Here is an 18,482-nt window from a genome sequence, read left to right as displayed (position 1 = left end):
CATATTCCAGTCATTATGCAGTCATTAAGCATTTTCCCCACTAGTAACAAACAACTTCTTTACATCTATGAATTGAATCAGCAGTCAGTGAAGTTTAACTGTATTATTGGTGTCAAACATATTAATCCACTTCAGTCATGTAATGTATGGTTGCATAAGATTGTAAAACTTAAGTGGCACAACCTAAGTCTTAAGTATATGAGGAAGTTTAGACTCTTTACTAGTACTAAGCAAAGAAGAAATTAAACTTTGGACCGATATATATAATATATAAAGTGACTAATGTGTTCAGACACTGGTCATTCATACAGTGTCATATAGAGATTCTATCTTAACTTTCCTTTGTCCTCCCTCATTATGCGAGCAACTATATGACACCTCCTGTGACTCGTTGACACCTTGTTCAACCATATATTATTGCTGAGCAAAACAAAAATCTTTCATGCTCGCCCATATGGTCTCTTTTTGGTGGCGAGGGTAAATAAACCCAAACACACACACAAAAATCTTTCTTAACACTGTATCATTTCTGAGCTAAACAAAAGCCTATTTCAACCATGTATCACACCTAAGGTTAAATGAGAGAAAAAGAGAAAAACATATACATCCTCAAAAAACCTGTCCATAAGATCAACCTATGGAATATGATAAGTGGATCAATATGACAGGTGGTTTCTTAAAACAGGTAATCTTTCAGGAAAGTACAAAGATCAATGAAGTAAGAAGGTTGAAAAGCACAAGGTGTATAATAGCAGTGTGCATTAGAAAATATTATTGTATATTTTGGCAACATTAGATGGTTTACAAAATTTGACAATTAATGAGAGGTAGTTACTTCTTGTAAAAGTTTGTCCAGCTTTCATTTTGGACCAGTCTATTATCAATTTCAGAAATTTTAATTAGAGGATGAAAATTTTGGGAATCAGTCTACCAACAGGATATTATACTGGGGCAAAGTCTTTTTGATACTACATTGATTTTGCACTAATAGTTCCGCGTAGAAGGCTTGCCCTGTATATTACTTTTACGAATAAGCAAACAAAAAATTTCAATTATAATACTGTTAACAATAACCTTATTATTGAGGCTTAATTAAGATTTAAGGAATTCAAAAAAAGAAGCTCAAATATCTTAAATATTAAACATTTTGAGTTTCGGATAAAATCTACTATAATAAATTCATTTTATCATTTTTATTGTCCTAAAACTATCACTGTTTATTCATACATCACCACTTAGAAACCTGTCAGATTCTGTCAAAATTAATGTTAAATTTCATATACAAATCACAAAACTTGGTTTTATAAACCGACTGGACAAAAAATGTAAATAAACTTTTATCGGGGAAGTATAAAATGGGAATAATTTGTGTTCAACGAGCGGAAACAACGTAAGGCAGGTGCAAAGCCTGTCGGCGACATTAAAATATCTTCATGTGAAAATATTGCCATTATAAGATTGAAATACATCATGTACATAAAAAAAGTAAACTACGTAAATTAGTATAAAACATAGAAAACAAAGCTGGCTTGTAACAAAAAGGTCAAAAACGAAAATAATGACAATTGTTTGGCAAATTACGCACATTAGAATGCTATATACAATGTATAATGCCCTAACATACTAAGTCTAACAAAATTATACTATGAATGACTGGAGTATTTATTTTAAGGACAAAATGCATGCACACATACTGCAAGTTAAATGTAACTTTATCGAAAATGCAGCCTTTCTGTCCAACAAAAAAAAAATGTTTAATTTGTACCGGATGCAGTTTGAGTTTATATACTTCAGTTTTGCCTTTACATGTATTTTACATAATAGTTTTCACAAAACAAATGACGTAACTGTATTTGAAAGGGAGAAAAATATTTATATTTCATTCACTGAGATTTTGTTTCAGTTTAAAGCACATATTATAAAATTACAATACAATATTGAAAGCACATGTACAATATCTGAATTAAAGTTGAGGTTACCTTAAATTACCACTGTGTGATTGTTAGATCTACAGATGTTCACACTCTTAAATTGCAGTTATGGCAAGTAAAGGTGTTCACAGTTTTTTGTGCATGTTGGTCAATTAGTGAGACACACTTTTCACATTCTTGATTGGAAACTTATGACATTGTTCACTCTTAAAGTGCAGTTATGGCAAGTGAAGGTGTTCACAGTTTTCTGTGCACATTGGTCAATTAATGAGACACACTTGTCAAATTCTTGATTGGAAAACTTACATGATATATTGTTCACACTTGAAGTGCATTTATGTCAAAGGCGGATGTTAACAGTGTGCAGTGCACTAACATCAATTAACCAATATACTAATCTTGTTACCTTCCTGATGAAGGATACCAGCAGAAATAACTGTCAATACTTTATTATGCAAATACAAACATTCAATTTTTTATTTCACCCTTAAACACCAAACTTAACTTCTCACAATCCATGGATTTTCCCAGACGTGTGAAATACAGTAAATCGGACAAAGAAACTTCCCTCCAATAGTTGACAAACTTTCACAGCTTTTTCTGAAGGTAACGTCAACTGACATACAATTCGATCAGAAAATTGGCCCTCTTGTCCCATAATTCACGAGTCGATCGTGAAATACATGCAATATGTTAAAAGACAATGCTGTGACAATGTTCCACGACCCTCAGTTGAGTGCCGCCAAAGAAGAATAGTCTTCAAAATTTAATCAGTATTATTCAATTAACGGGTGATCAATAGAAAATTAACGCTCTTGGTTCTCATGACAGTATCATACAACTATCAGAGACTACGACGAGAAAAATAAAAGAGTCCTTAAACGCAATTTTACTCCCCGATCTTAAGAAGCTAATCTTCACTTAATTAAAAGAAATAAAATCAATTAAAGCTACAAAACATTGTAAATCGGTGACCCTTTGAGAGCGATTATTATTCCCATGTTGCGTTAATTTTCTGAAGAAAACCGGTTTTGATTATTATCAGTTTTATTGAAACTGTATTTAAAATGCCATTCAGCATTATTTTACCATTTAAAATGAACTGTGTCTTGAACTTTATCAGTTATTTCGATCCTGAAGATAAAATCTAATCAACTGTTGACAGTTTCATAAAAATATGTAACGAATTAACAGTAATGAATAATGACATTTTGCATCCTTTTAATAAATAATGAGTGAATTTATTGATAACTTTTTTGCAAATTTTCAGAAAATTACAACCCAACAAAAAATTAATTATTAAAGTCGTCTGTCTTTGTAAGACAAAGACATGCAATCAAGTTACATTCCTAAATCAGTTAACATAAACTTATCTTAACGTCTTTATGTAATAAATTGATGACTAACATGTTCGCTATATCATATTTCACTGATAATATATGTTTAGTCTTATCTTAAAATTCCGTCTTGATTTAAAATATTTGAAAATATATGAAAAATAAACCCTCGGCTGTCAGGTAAGTTTTATAAATAGCAGACCACGAAAAAAAAATTTATATGAAAAATGAAAAAAAAAAAGATGAAACGATGAAACGAAATGTTGGCGGGAGTGAAAAGAAGCATTAACTCGTAATCTCTGACCTAATACGTTAATTGTTTCGCCAATACCTTTATCAATGTTATGACTTTACCATCAAAGTAATGCACCGGTTTACGACCGGTTTGCGGATGTACATACGATAGGCTGTACAGATAACAAACAAAGAGACCCAAAAATGTAAATAAAGGATGACACGTTTAAAATTAAGAAAACTTTAAACTGAATATTCTAATTTACTGTTGGTTCTAAAAATAAAACTTTTACTTTTTCAGTAAATGAAAGAGAAAATATGGACCGAAAAGATAAAATATTTATAAACAGATTATGATATGCATGTAATTTGTTAATAAATACAACATTAAATATAAAAAGTCGTTGCATCGTCCATTAGCCAAATTGGTAACAGAGTCTTAGAGTTTAACGGTTGACAAAGTTTTAGGACTGTTTATCGTTACTTATTACTTAAAATTTATACATCCTTTGCAACTTATGTCAAGGACTCCAACCAGGACCTGGGCACGACATTTTGCACAGCTCTTAATGAGCTACCTGTTTGCATACTGACAGTTTCTCACTAATTACTAGTTAATTGTCTTCTATTATGACATACATGTGTATGCATATTATATGTTACACAAAGAACATCCAATGTCCTATAAACAAAATAATCAAGTAAACTATTTAAACACATGTTATATTTTTTCTAAAACATTTACACTTATTAAACTTTCGCTCCTTTAGAAAAGAAAAAGAATGAGGAAAAAAGCCACAAACGATACTTAAAGAAATTCCATTCGTACAACCATCTGATCAAGGGCACAAATCTTATTTCTATGTTATGTATGAAAGAATAACACGCAATCAAATCACATTATCTATATTTAGTATTAAGTGCAAAATAAATAATTACATAAAATCCAACAATATTATAGATGATAGCTTTTTCTTTGGTATGATCTAAGATAATTACTTACAGCTTAAATCAAAGAACAAGGGATAATATTTTGATAATGAAAAAAATGCGATGTTAATACAATCTATTTCGAATGAAGCCAGATATAACGAAAATGTTTCAGACTCAACTGTATATTACATATAAAATGAAGTAAATTCTGTAAAACTTCACATATAAAAAAAGATACTTACATATAACAAGAAGCACATAAATCCGAAAAGTTGCTCGAAAATGCTCCATTTTCTTTGACTGTGTTGTATCGTTACTTTTGTTATATCCAAATCATATTTGATAATTATATTTATTTGTTTCTAGCACTTCCAAAAATTTAAGAATAATATTTTTTTCACAACAAAAATATCATATATATGCTCAGTTATTGGTCCCTCTTCTTTTGAAAAATATAACCCACAAATTAAAATATCACAGTAAAATTATCACAAATAATTTCAATATGTTTTCTTTCCTTTTTTTCAATAACAGGTGATCACTATTATGATGTCCAATACCTTTTTTGATAATTAATTGGTCACCTTCAATATGTTATAAATATTTCACTTATAATCTCCTTTACTTTCAATTATGTCCATTCAGTTAATTGGTCCCTTAAAACTCACTAAATTGTCACTGAAAAATATAAAGTCCTTTTGATCCGCTGATGAATGTTCAATAAGTTGGTCCCCTTTAAATATACAATATTTGTTGTAACAAATTTTTGTCCTTTTCTGAACACTGGCATCCAGTGAAGTAATTGGTCCCCTAGTGTAGAATCATCAATATATCACTTGGGTGAGATCCCTTCCCCTTTTCTCTCTCTCTCTCCCTGCCAGGTCACATGTAAATCACAGAGTGAAGACAAAACTGTGATCAACTTACTACCACAGTACAACAGCAACTGTATTTATACAAACTGCGAAAACACAAAATATTCTCACACATTAGTCACCAGAGTGTTACAATGTTACAGTACTTAAATCTCTTAAACCACTTAAAAACAGACCATATAATCTGTGCATTCAATCTTTGAGCTCTTCCTCCATAACGCAAGTACTGTCACTAAATATAACCAACTCCTCATCACTGCCCACCATTATTTTCACTATAAACACTTTTTCGCAAAACTTTCGAAAACTTTTTGTTTTATATTAAAGCAGCATGTAGTGCAAAAAGAAGCCGAAGTTGATCTGCCTCAGTGAGGAGCTTGTCTGTATAAACAGCGATCACAATCTGTGAAACACGAGCTTTTCAGCAACCCCATTCCCACGCTTTTTACTAATCCAAGGTAATATCCAATATCGCGCAATAACTTTTTGTTTTAAAACCCCCCTTTAACAAATCCCGTTTCCTTCTTCTTTAGAATATGCACACTGTTCTTCTCTGCCGTAACAAATCCTTCGCTAATCCCAGACGTTTTCTAATCTAATAACCTTTTATATCCATATACACCTAAACATAGTTTGTAAAATCTGAGCACAGCGACACTAAATTTACCTGTATTTGCTAAAATTTGGAAGAATAATAAAAGGTGTACAGAGAGGTTAAATTTGGGAGATCTGTTTCATACTCCAGTGATTTTGTCATTGTCGGTGTGGATCGTGGATACAGGTAGCTATCTCCAATACATCAATAGCTTTTTTTTCTTCTCCAAAGCCTTGTCATATCACTGACACACAAACAACAAAAAATCCCCACCCCGGGGCATTTTTCGCATTTTCTATATACCTATTATTCTGTATTATCTCTTATTCAGTTATATAAATAAACTTAAATCTTAAAAGTAATACAGGTAAATATAAACAATTAAACATAGGAGACAATTGAGAAAAGTGATGCTATCTAGACAGTGTAGAAATTAAATAAACAAAATAATAACAACATTGGGTTTATCTGATAAAAAGATCAAAATATTAAATCATAAAATAAAAGAGAGTGTAAATGAAATGTCAAGAGTTAAAAATCTGGAGAGTTTCCCCTGTCAAGCTGTGAAGATCCTACCTGTTCAAGGTGTCAACAAAATGATCTTTATCACTCTCTTTTTTATTAAAATTAAAATACCAGTATGCTGAATAACTGTTATCTGTTTTTAATACAAAATATATTTATTAAATTTTATCAAATATCAAACTATGTTGTATGTTAAATTAAATTTCTTCAGAAAATTTGAAATGCAACCAAAAGCATTACAAAATTTTAATACTAGGTTATTTTTTAAATGCATTTACATGAAATGATTTAAAAATTAAAAATATTTAATATTTGTTTTCATTTCAAATGATTTTAGTAACAATATGTAAATAAATTCATTTGTTATATATACCGGTATTAAGACAAGAAAGAAATTAATAGGTAGAGAAAAATGATTAAACTATTTGTGCTAAGGAATCATTAGTCAATTTGCACAATGATTTATGTTCAGTAATCTGCAGGCCCTGCTTCAGATATTGGCTTTTTTACAGGAACAAATGGGGATCAAACTTGCCACCTCCCTTCCATACAAGTAATGGGTGTAAAGCACAAAAACTTTTATAACAAATCTCTTATTTCTAAAAAAAACTTTCATTGGACTATACAATGTTTCAGTATCATATTCTATTCTATTCATCCTCCTAGAAACTGAACACCTTTTGTGGCTTTTTTTTCTCCATTGTTATTTTTCTTTTCTCTTTTTTTTGTGTGCATTTAAATTTGAACCCGAAATGGAGACTTAGTAAAATATGAAGTTTGTAGAAAGTGATATTCTCAAAAACAGTAGCTGTGATTGTTTTATCTACTACAGTATTCGGATATTAATTATTTTGCTGTTTAAATTACTATACAAGAAATATTGCACCCTGGGAAATCACTGGCATCGTGACCTTGAATAAGTTTTGGGCATCACATCCAGAATGACTTTCAAAAAAAGCATTAAGTTATCAGCAGAACTAGCTCATTCAATACCTAAAATGAAGAAATCCAAGCTTTTTTTCCAAGAAATATGATAACAATTAACAATTAAATTCTAGTAAAAGTGTTAAGAGAACAGAATGAAAGTTTATTCCAGACAATAAGTATTGACAAATAAAGATTTATTTGCATCAGGGCAGCTCATAATGAGTCGGGTAAATAATTAAAAGGAGCAAGCCTCCTGATTCATGCTAGTTTTTATGAAAATTTAAAAAATGTATTTTAAAGTAAAATATTGTGAAGTAAACAAAGAAAAAATTTTACAAATTGCAAACAGCGCTTGTAATCCACATAAATTACCAAATTTAAAAGAGGTCTAAATAAGCAAAAATAGCCTTTGCAGTAATGCAGTAACACAGTAATAGAATATGATGATAAATACTGCAAAATCAGTCCTTAATCGCACATAACCTGCAAATTATTACTTGAATCTTAAATCTTTTGACTTTTCTTAAAATCTTAGTACATTTTTCTCAAATATAACTTTCTTGGAAATATTTTTGGCTCATACGGAGACATGCAGCTTTAATGCTAGTCAACATAATTTTCAAAGATGACCTGCAGCAGAATGCTTATCTGGCAACTTTACAACTTTATTAGATAGACAAATCAAATCAACTAACAACAAGTCTTTTTAACTTCACTATGACTCCACCTAGCCACATATTTTGCATAAAAAAACACAGCACAAAAAAAGAACAATGATCCAAGTCATTCCTGCCTTTACAAATTTGGGAGTTAATTAACATGGTAGAAGAGCCAATGTTTGCCTTTCAAGTAGGTTTAGATTACATGTAGGGTAACAGTGAGTTAATGAAAGGCAAGGATACCAAATCAACTAATTACCTTGATAATTATACAGGTATATTGTATACTGTACTGGAATAAGACAATGCCTTGTATAGTCTAAATATTTGATGAGAAGTGGCCGAAAAAACACTTAAAATATTCAGTACTTTCTCTAGAATTACGGTAACTTTAACCTTGTTAGCCCAGAAATATGATTCAGTAATTATATATGATTTCCGTCTATAATTATGTTACCGGCATCTCAAATATACAGTAGAAAATTAACAGAGGGTATAAGTTTGTACCAATGACACCAACGTTTTAATGTATCGCTCTCGAAACCTCAAACTATTGAGTTACATTATACAATGTACCTTCAAATTGTCCTGAAAAACCAAACCTTTTGTATTGATATATCGTGTTTGTTAGCAGATGTTAAAGAAGAACTAGTATACATGCGAAAAATTGAATTTAGATTTTTAATTTTTATTTTTTTTTTTTTTTCCTTGAAAAAAAACCACATCAAATGATTAGGGTGCAAGGGATGTTGCACTTTTAAAATTATCTCTCATAAATAGACTGAGATCAAATTAAGCCCGCAATTTTCGTCTTATTTTATTGTTTTCATTACTTACTAGGGATTTCACCTTTTATAGATTTTATATCATAAAGCAACATAATTAGAACTTAAGTTATTTCTTATTTCTAACTGTAAAAATCTTGTGGTGTAAACCATTATTATTGACTTTTCTACGCCACTGGGATAGTGCCTTCCCAGCCCACACTTCCCATCTGACATTTCCCAGCCCCACACTTCCAAGCCAGTACTTACACCCTGTCTGACGAAACTCTTACAACTGTAGATTGTTCAATAATCATAATCATTTAAATATTGAGATGAACCATTCAAACTTAAAAACGGACAGTTCCAAATTCGAAACAGGGAATTCAATTAAAAGGGTAATTCATAATTGATTATGAAAGTATCTTCAAAACAAAAATATATTCAACTACACTAGCAACAAAATCAAAAAAGTTCCTGTTTTACTTTACACAATTAAAACATACAAATTTATAGGAAATTAAAATAGCCAAACAAAAAAAACAAACAAAAAAACAAAGAAATAATTTTTAAAAAGTTATTAAAGAAATATCTTCTAATGTAAGTAAAACATCTTATTATTGATAAACATAAAGAATTAAAGCAAAGAAATCTTAATATTGATAAACATAAAGAAATAAAGCAAAGAAATCTAATAATTGATAAACAAAATGTAATTGTGTTGAAGTTACTCTATGAAGTAATCAGAGGTTATCACCATTAATTGTCATCTAAATTAGAATAAAGCCTCGCCCATTTGAATTCAAACCCTATAACAATCTGATCTCTATAAATGATCTACCATACCATTTCAACAAAGAATCTGATTTTATAAAATGATACACCATAGTATTTGAATGTAATTTTCTGATTTTCTACAGTGATATACTGTATAATTTCAATGTGTTCAAACTGTTTGAGTTATTCTGTCATAACAAGATGTTTATCTCATGACAGTCTGTAAACTAAAGCCAAAACTCAAGTCAAACCATACTGTATGCAATTCCTTCACATACTGCAGATTGATCACATTAAAAGTTAACAATCTAGAAAAATAAATCAGTTTAAATCAACCCAATGAACCAGTTAGCAATAAAAACTATGAAAAGATTCCTTACAGGTGTGCGCATTAACAAAGAAGAGTTTTAATTGCTGTAAGTTGGTTATGGGGGATGTCAAATTCGGTTGTGAGAGGTGATGTAACTTATCATGAGAGGTGATGTAACTTATCATGAGAGGTGATAAGCCTGTCCATAAGAGGGGATTATCTTATTAAGAGAGGTTATCAGGTCCGACATGACAGATAATAACTTATGAAATTGAAAAATAAGCTTGGGCATTAAATGTTGGGTATTTTAATATGGGGTTTAATAAGCTTAAACACAAGATGTAAATATATCATCATGAGAGGGTATATGCTCAGAAATGAGAGGTGATTATCTAATCATGAGAGGTATAAGAATTAACATGAGAGTAAAAGGAAACAAGGCAGGGCATGAGAGGTAGTCTATAAAATCTTGAGTGGTGACTACCTTATCATTAGAAGTAATAAGCCTAGACAAGAGAGGTGATAATATATTATTATGAGTTGGGATAAGCCCGGACACGAGAGGTGATGCATCTTATCATGAGAGGTGATTATCTAATCATGAGTGGTAATAACCCTGGCATGAGAGGTGGTATGTATGATTATGAGAGGGATGTGTACTATTATAAGAGGAAATAAGCCTGGACATAAGAGGTGATAAAGTCCTCAGTGTTTGCTATATTTAAAATCAAAGCACTGAATGTACTGATGGGGAGGCTATGAGAGAATGTTTCAGACTTATAGTTTCTTTTCTTTTTGCTTAAAATATGCTACCAAAATAAAAAGATATGCACATTGCGCTATTTATCCTTACTGTTGTGTTCAACCATTCATATATATGGTTAATGAGGTTGACTATTCATTTTGTTAATATTCCAGAACATTTAATTAAGGTCTACATTCGGACTGTTAATCATGCAAATTTTGAAAAACCTAAACTGTCAATAATAAATGACATACCAGCAAGTATGACGACTGTTCATTATCAGATAACAATAACATTTTACAACTGACGGTTCCTTATCAAAATATTCTAGGACTGTTCATCATAAATATTTTATGTCATTTTAATATTATTGAATGATAATAACAACTGCAGTGATGCAACATTTTTATTGAACATAAAAATTATACACGTTTAGATGTACCATAATTGAGATCAATAAGATACTGTCTTGTGATGAGTATTAACATTCATGCTCTACGGACAGAAGGTTGTCTTCTTCAGAAGCAAATCTCGAATAAAATCACGTTTCAGAAAATTAATCCCATTTCATTACTGACGGCGTCGGATAATATTAAAGCTAAATATTTCTTTGAAAAAATACATCTCTGCAAAGCTTATTCAAAACTGAATCAACCTAAGTGAAAATTGATCAGGAAGTTATATCTTCTTTTTTTACGCCAACACTCAACACTCAACCAACTTATGGTAGTTAATCGATAGATTCTACGTGTATTTTTAAACTTCACTAGCTTGAAATATAGACTGCGGAAAATCTGTTGTTAACAGGGTGTGCGGTTATTACGTAGGGTTTTCCCTGTCGACCATTTCCCGCAAATAGATGAGAACATCGAAGCCGTCAGTGCTATGAATGGTGTTATAAATGGCGTGTTTTGGAAGTTTTTGTTGAAACTTCTCCAAATACCTCCAGAGGCGTGCACGTCGCGGAGAAGGCACACGGAAGGTCATAGTCAAGTCATCATAAGTACCAGAGGTGATTGGTTGACCTGTCGTGACTTACTCTGGAGGTTTGGCGCTAATAGATGCCGTTTTTGTTGTCGTCAGTCAGAAAGTTGATGCCTTGACGGTATTGTCGTCTCCTTTACCACCAAAGAACGAAGAATGGGCTTCCAGGAAGAATCTGCTTGAAAAAGACGTCCCAGATGCTATAATCTCGGACATATGGTTTATTCCGGCGCCGAGTATAAATAAACTTAAAACACACTCACTTTTGTTGAAAACAAAACAACATCACATTTTCTGTAGTAATTTTTCAAGTGTTGTAAAATGAATAAGAAATTCCTCTTATGCCGCCCATTATTTTTAGAACACAACCATAAAAGTTCTTTTTTTTTTATTTTTCAAATAAACATTTATCACTTCAGCGCGAGCAAATATCGGTTTCAAATTAAAGTTTCGTAAGATATGTTAATGACTTCCCGATGCTCGACTGTAAGTAATTTGTATATGTATGCGGTTTTTTTGTTTTTGTTTTTTTTGTTTTTGTTTTTTAATTAAAGCTTCTTATTCTTTAATATTTTTTATGTATCTCATAATCTGTATTGAAAATTTGAATTTTATTACAAATGGACTATCAAATTATGATGTATGCCCTAGAATTGAATAAACTTTCTAATTACACAATACGGGGTCATACTGATCTTGCGTCTTTTCTCTGAAATACTTATTTTCCTTGTTAAAAACATATTTGACCACATATTTCTGTCAATTAACTGTTCACTTTACTTCCGATTTTGTTGTACGGAAACACATGTTTCTATTTGTGTTTTCTTATCAATTCGAATCTATAATCAGTTTAATGGGATCACCACCGGGTAAACGACTACTAGTACTTTGGTCATGTTTTTTACCACAAATATTTGAATGTTTCTATTGGGATTAAAATGAGCATAGTTAACTAAACAACTGTTTGTATAAATTCCTGACCTGTCTAATTCTAATTATGAGATTAGTGAATATATAAGACTTTCACTACAAAATATTCCTAAACAAAAGAGCACATGTTTAAATTTATTCCTATACAAATAAAAGATCAGAGTAGGGATCTGTCAATTACCAAAGATACTTTTATGTTAAAAGTTTGATTAATGAATTATGTAAGATGAAAATATAAGTATTGCTTTTTTTATTTTGCTAATGTAAAATGTAATATTGTGCTGGGATTTTGTCGGAGGTCCTTAGGGGTTTTGTAGTTAAATAGTTTTTTTTCGGCGATAATGGTTAAAGAATAAAATGTTTTTAAACTATATGTTCATCACCATCAGTGAATTTTTAGTTAAAACGATGCAAAATATTTACTAAACAGCTATATGATTTAGCGGTTTATGAGCGTTTTCCGCGTACAGCCTCCTGGGGTGTACAAATAAGTTAGTTTTCCTTAGTTATCACGCAAGCATGATCCATGTCTCTGATGTAAGCGACAGTTTACAATTATTTGTCTTTAAAAAATATTAAGGACTATTAATAGTTTATAACAACAAAAGCACATGCATGATATTGAGAATACGTAGTTGCAACGTTCTAGTTAATGACCCGTCATAAACAGTTGGTCGCTGCGTAGTAATTGGAAAATTGTTATCAAAAAATAATAAAGAATATTTGCCACTGAATTAAAGCATTTACTTATAAATTTTCATTTATGCTTTTTGTTAAAAAAATATGGATAAAGTTATTATTTTGAAGGGTTTTCATACCAGAACTATTTAATACAGACGTACGTAATATGCCTAAACCTGATTACCGCGGCAGTATGACGTCACGGAGTAGTGATTTAAACAAAAAAATCAAGAATTTTTCAGAGAATTATTATCTTTACAAATTGCAGATATGAAATTAAAGAATGAAAATATTTTCATATTGTAAATGTCTGTGATGAGTGATGAGTCAGCTTAGAAAAAATCAAAGTACTATTTTTTGACCTGATTACCGTGGCAGTATGACGTCACGGAGTAGTGATTTAAACAAAAATCAAGAATTTTTCAGAGAATTATTATCTTTACAAATTGCAGATATGAAATTAAAGAATGAAAATATTTTCATATTGTAAATGTCTGTGATGAGTGATGAGTCAGCTTAGAAAAAATCAAGGTACTATTTTTTGACCTGATTACCGCGGCAGTAAGATTTGACAGACAGTTATTAACATTGGGTCGGCATAGCCTCCCCAAAAATACAGTAGATGTCAAATTGTTATGATCTGGCAAAAATGTGGCTAATTAAAAAAATCAGAAATAATATGATTATTACAACAACTTTCAAAGTAATTTAAGCGATTTTCAAACCTACTTTATCAAAGATCTGCAAATTCATACTTTATAACAAAATTTTCATTTGAAAATGATTTAATTAGAAAGGCTGAATAGTTTACAATAGTTCATCATACGGTGTGCATACGATACAAGTTTAATATTATAAAATGCAATCAATATTTTATTGAAGTATGGTATCTGGATTGATGACTTGCGAGAAGTGAAATTCATAATCTTAAAGATAAAACAGATTTGGCCGTTATATCAAATCATCGAACATCAATATGACACGCGCACTGACGAAAACCCCCACTACGCAACCAATATTCTTATTTGTCGACATATTTGGCTTTATTCTTTAATGACACACGTAACCCGATCGTATTAAAAATTCAGCGCTATGGCCATCATTAACGTTCAGGAGTAGAGATTATAGTCACCTTAAAAAGCCTCCAATCTTCTCAAAATTCGTTCATGCGTTGTCTTTCACATACAATTTGAAAGACATTTCTACTTAGCTCTTTTTGAAATACCTGTACACAAAAGGCTCGGGCAAAAAACATCTGATACTTTGCATATGAATACGAGTATGTATACTTTATGATGGATTTCATGCATCGAATATCAAGTGGGAAAAGTTGTACTACATTTGAACTAATCTGAATATATATCAAATACAGCGGGATGTTAGTTAAATACGGTACTGTAAAACAAACATACGAAAGTATGAAAACTGGCGTTTAAATCTGTAAAAAAAAACTTATTATTCAGTTGAACTAAAACTTAAAACTTTAAAACTAACACTTAAGTATAACTTATCCTTAGTAAGCTTCACGTAAAATAATTAATCATAACCTTTCTGCTAAAGTTTAGTTACCAATTTATTATTAATCTAATTTACAATAATTTCCTAAGCCAATCTTTTGTTTTATATGAATATTAACTAGCACATAATTATTTTTTTGTGCAGACGATCTATACCACCCCCACAAAGTAAAATTAGTCCTTTTTTAAACTATACAGATGGAACTCTTAAATGTTTTTTTGTGCAAAATTTGTTTTTAAAATCAAATTTTCCTTTTTAAGGGTTTTCCCCTCCAAAAAATAAAATAAAATTTACAAAAAATTAAAACAGAGTAAGGTTAAAAGACTGTACTCATGAAGGATTTAATTTATACCTGGCCTTAAGGTTATAAAACTTTTTTCCTGAGTTCAGTCTCAAATCTTATAATTTTCATTGGTCAGTGTACATTTTGTAACAGTTCTGACCAATCAAATACCTGAATTCTGAGTCTGGAGAATTTCTTTATAACCTTGGACTTTGTATGTATATTGTGGATCCTTAAATCTAGATTATAGATGCCTAAAAACTTTGTATGCTTTAGTTTATACATGATCACTCAAGCCCAATTGCAAAACAAGTCATTCATTAACCCCTCGAGCTAACCAATACTGTTGTCATATGAAGAAACATGGTCATGACCTGAATAGGGCTCAAACCTATAATCCCCGGGTTGAGAGGCAGAACCTTAATCTCTTAATCACTAAGCTACCACTAACCTTTGAGTAATAAAGTTTTAAGAAAAATAACAAATCTCATCATGGGTCAGACAGAAATAAGTCGGAGGACTTTCAATTTCAAAAGATTTCACAGTTACTTACGTCAACAGTTTGTCAACAAACAAACAAAACAATGGAAGTAAACAAGATCACTAAAAAATAAACATCATGGTACAATAAAAAAAATTTGTAATAAAGACGGAACCCTCAAAGTCCAGCCAAATGGTTTAATTCATTGATCAAACATACATTATAGAGGAATTGGCACCTCCCGAATAATCTATTTACCCAGTGGCAATAAAATCTTAGCAGACAATGGACATCAGTGGTCATTCCAGCTTAAACTGACCACTTGGTCTTAATTGGTGCATTATCAGTAGTGTATAATTAAGGAATTATCAGAGATTAGTTTAACACGTTAGATAACTGCCAATATTTGCCGATATTGACAAAGACCTTGCTATAAGAGGTTTGACATGTCCGCGGCATCTTTGATCCAATCTTTTACAGTTAACGTCAATATTGTTTTTAATCAGTGGATGTAAAGTGAATAAATAAAAGTACTCTAACTTGCCAAAAAAATAAAAAAGCTCCAATGTAACAACTACCCTGCTGTTAGTACCTGATTTTACCAAGTGTAGACCATCGCAGACAAATGTATACCAGTGCTGGCCAATATCAGCCGTCTGACCGTAGTCAGCACTCGTTGTTATTAGTCAGTGTAAATTTTTTTTAAATTTTTCTGAAAAATGATAAATGGTTTTGACCAAAAGCTATTCAGTCAGAGTTCGCAATTTTGAAATTTTTCCTAAAAATGATGAATGGTTTTGTCCAGATTGATTAAAGATGGACAACAAGACATTCCAATTAAGATATTTAGCTGGGTAAGCATTACAGAAAATGTTCTTTCTGCTGTCTGACCTAGCTCTCACAGTTTCTTTTAATGCTGTATCTATACTGATAAAATATATCAACTTTATGAAACATTGAAATATGTTGTTGTTTTTTTCTGTAAGAAATTGCATGTTGCTTTCTGGATTTTAAAAGTAGTACATTTAACTCTTTACCTGCTAAATTTCTTAAATGGACTTGTCCAGCTTCCATTTTTGGAACTGTCCAATATGAATTTTGGGGATATCAGGTTGGTCAGCCAAGCTTAGAATATAATGGCTCAGATCAGACTGCACTGCCTTGTAGGCTGGCCTGGCTCTATACTGGTGGCAAAAGGCTGAGCATTTTAGGTTTAGGTACATAGTAAGGGTTTGTAAGTATTGAAAAAAGGCACATCATTCTATTAAGACTACAGTTATTTATTATTCAATAAACAATGGTATAAGTTACTCTTAAATTTAGAAAATATTTTAAGCAACAACAATGGGGATATTGTAGTACAATTGAGCGACTATCTTTGCCCTTGAGGTAGATTCTTTACTCTGATAACATGTGATGTAAACAGATAATAACTTTCTCTTATATCACACCATACTTACTCCTGTCAATAACTGTACAATATTATCACTTAACTAACCAATTAAGCTGCCAATATGTAAAATAATGTCCATATATGATAATTATTTATGACAATTTCATTTTCACGAGTTTTGTTATGATAATTATGTGATGTACTGGTGATCATTCTGTGAAGTGGATTAATTGAGCCGCGTCATGACAAAATCAACATAATGGGTTTGCCACCAGCATGGATCCAGACAAGCCTGCGCATTTGCGCAGTCTGATCAGGATCCATGCTGTTCGCTATCAGTTTCTCTACATGTACTTGTAAAAGAGTTGGTAAGCGAACAGCATAGATCCTGAACAGACTGCCCGGCTGCGCAGGCTGATCTGGATCCATGCTTGTCGCAAACCCATTATGTTGGTTTTGTCATGACACGGCTCAATTATCCTATAAAATGTTGAAACTAAAATGCATCAGGACAGTGTCAGGACAGACTGCATATCTGTGATCTGTGCACTTAAACGTACCTGTCGCGTTTAACTCTTACCACAATAAAAATCTTGAATGTATTTGTCCATCTTTCAACCTTTACAAATCCATCCATCATTTTTATAGAAAGTTTCAAAATATTTACTAGTTGAACTGCAAACAATGCAGACCAAGACAAACCAATACAGGCATGAATGTGCTATCTGATCTTGGTTCGCACTGGTTGCACGAGAATATTCAGCTCCCACCTGCAACCTGAGAGTTAACACGCCTATGGTGATAAACATGTTGATACAAAGCATATTTTGCAATAAAATAGAGAAAATCAGAATCCCTACTGGACGCCAAAAATGACAAAATTGAAAATATTGCAGGCTCAGTTTTAGGCTCTTCATGGATGGTACTACTTTTTTATTCATCAAATTAATTTTTCAGAAAAATTGGACTTCATTGCCAAAATAAGTACAAATGTAACAAGTTTCATTCATATCCTCATGATATTTTGTGATATAAAATGTAGCCGTGCACTTTATACTTTAAACTTTTAAATCTATTTCTGAAACCATGTGTTTGTCTTATCTTTTTCACTGGCATGAAATTTGAAGCGTGGAAAATTTTCCCAGGATTCTGCAACCAGAATCCCTTAAAACAGTCCGACAGAGTGGCAAATAATTACATTACGCCTTAGACATATGGCAGACTTAAATACCAGAAAATTAGCACATCTTTAAATTCAAGGCAGCGTGTTCTATTTGTGCCCTGGAATGAAAAAAAGGGGTGTCCTCCCAACAGAATGACTGGCTGATTAGTATACACATTGTTTTCAAGATTACAAAATCAGCACAAAAATGCATGCACTTTACATTTTCATATAGATATAAAGGCAGAACTAAAAATATGTTCAAAAGAATGTCTTAAAACTTGGCATGTTGTTAGAATAAATTATGATGACAGAAATATTTTAGGTGAAAAAAAAAAATTGGTTGTTACCAATCTCAATTTTGAGTTATCTGCCCTTGAATCATGCATTAAAATATTTATGCATTAAAATATTTATATATCTTAAATAATTATTTAC

The 18,482-nt window shown here is 31.4% G+C and overlaps 1 protein-coding gene across 3 annotated transcripts in view; it reads right to left on the bottom strand.

The window, feature by feature from the left end:
* The window catches only part of LOC132719932 (neurogenic locus notch homolog protein 1-like), a 109,510-nt gene that overhangs the window by 45,176 nt on the left and 45,852 nt on the right, over window positions 1–18,482 (bottom strand). The window contains exon 1 of one of the 3 annotated variants that reach the window (XM_060703892.1): window positions 4,678–5,968. The exons of the other annotated variants lie outside the window; for them this stretch is intronic. Coding sequence (XP_060559875.1) covers window positions 4,678–4,726 — 49 coding nt within the window. The 5' untranslated portion in view covers window positions 4,727–5,968. Of the gene's footprint in view, window positions 1–4,677; window positions 5,969–18,482 lie in introns of those variants that run through there. 3 annotated transcript variants of the gene reach the window in all.

Source organism: Ruditapes philippinarum, unplaced genomic scaffold, assembly GCF_026571515.1.
Source record: "Ruditapes philippinarum isolate M1 unplaced genomic scaffold, ASM2657151v2 ctg1886_1_1_1_1, whole genome shotgun sequence".
Taxonomy (NCBI): Eukaryota; Metazoa; Mollusca; class Bivalvia; order Venerida; family Veneridae; genus Ruditapes; species Ruditapes philippinarum.
Note: the sequence above shows the minus strand (reverse complement) of the source record. Positions and strands in the feature narration are given on the sequence as shown.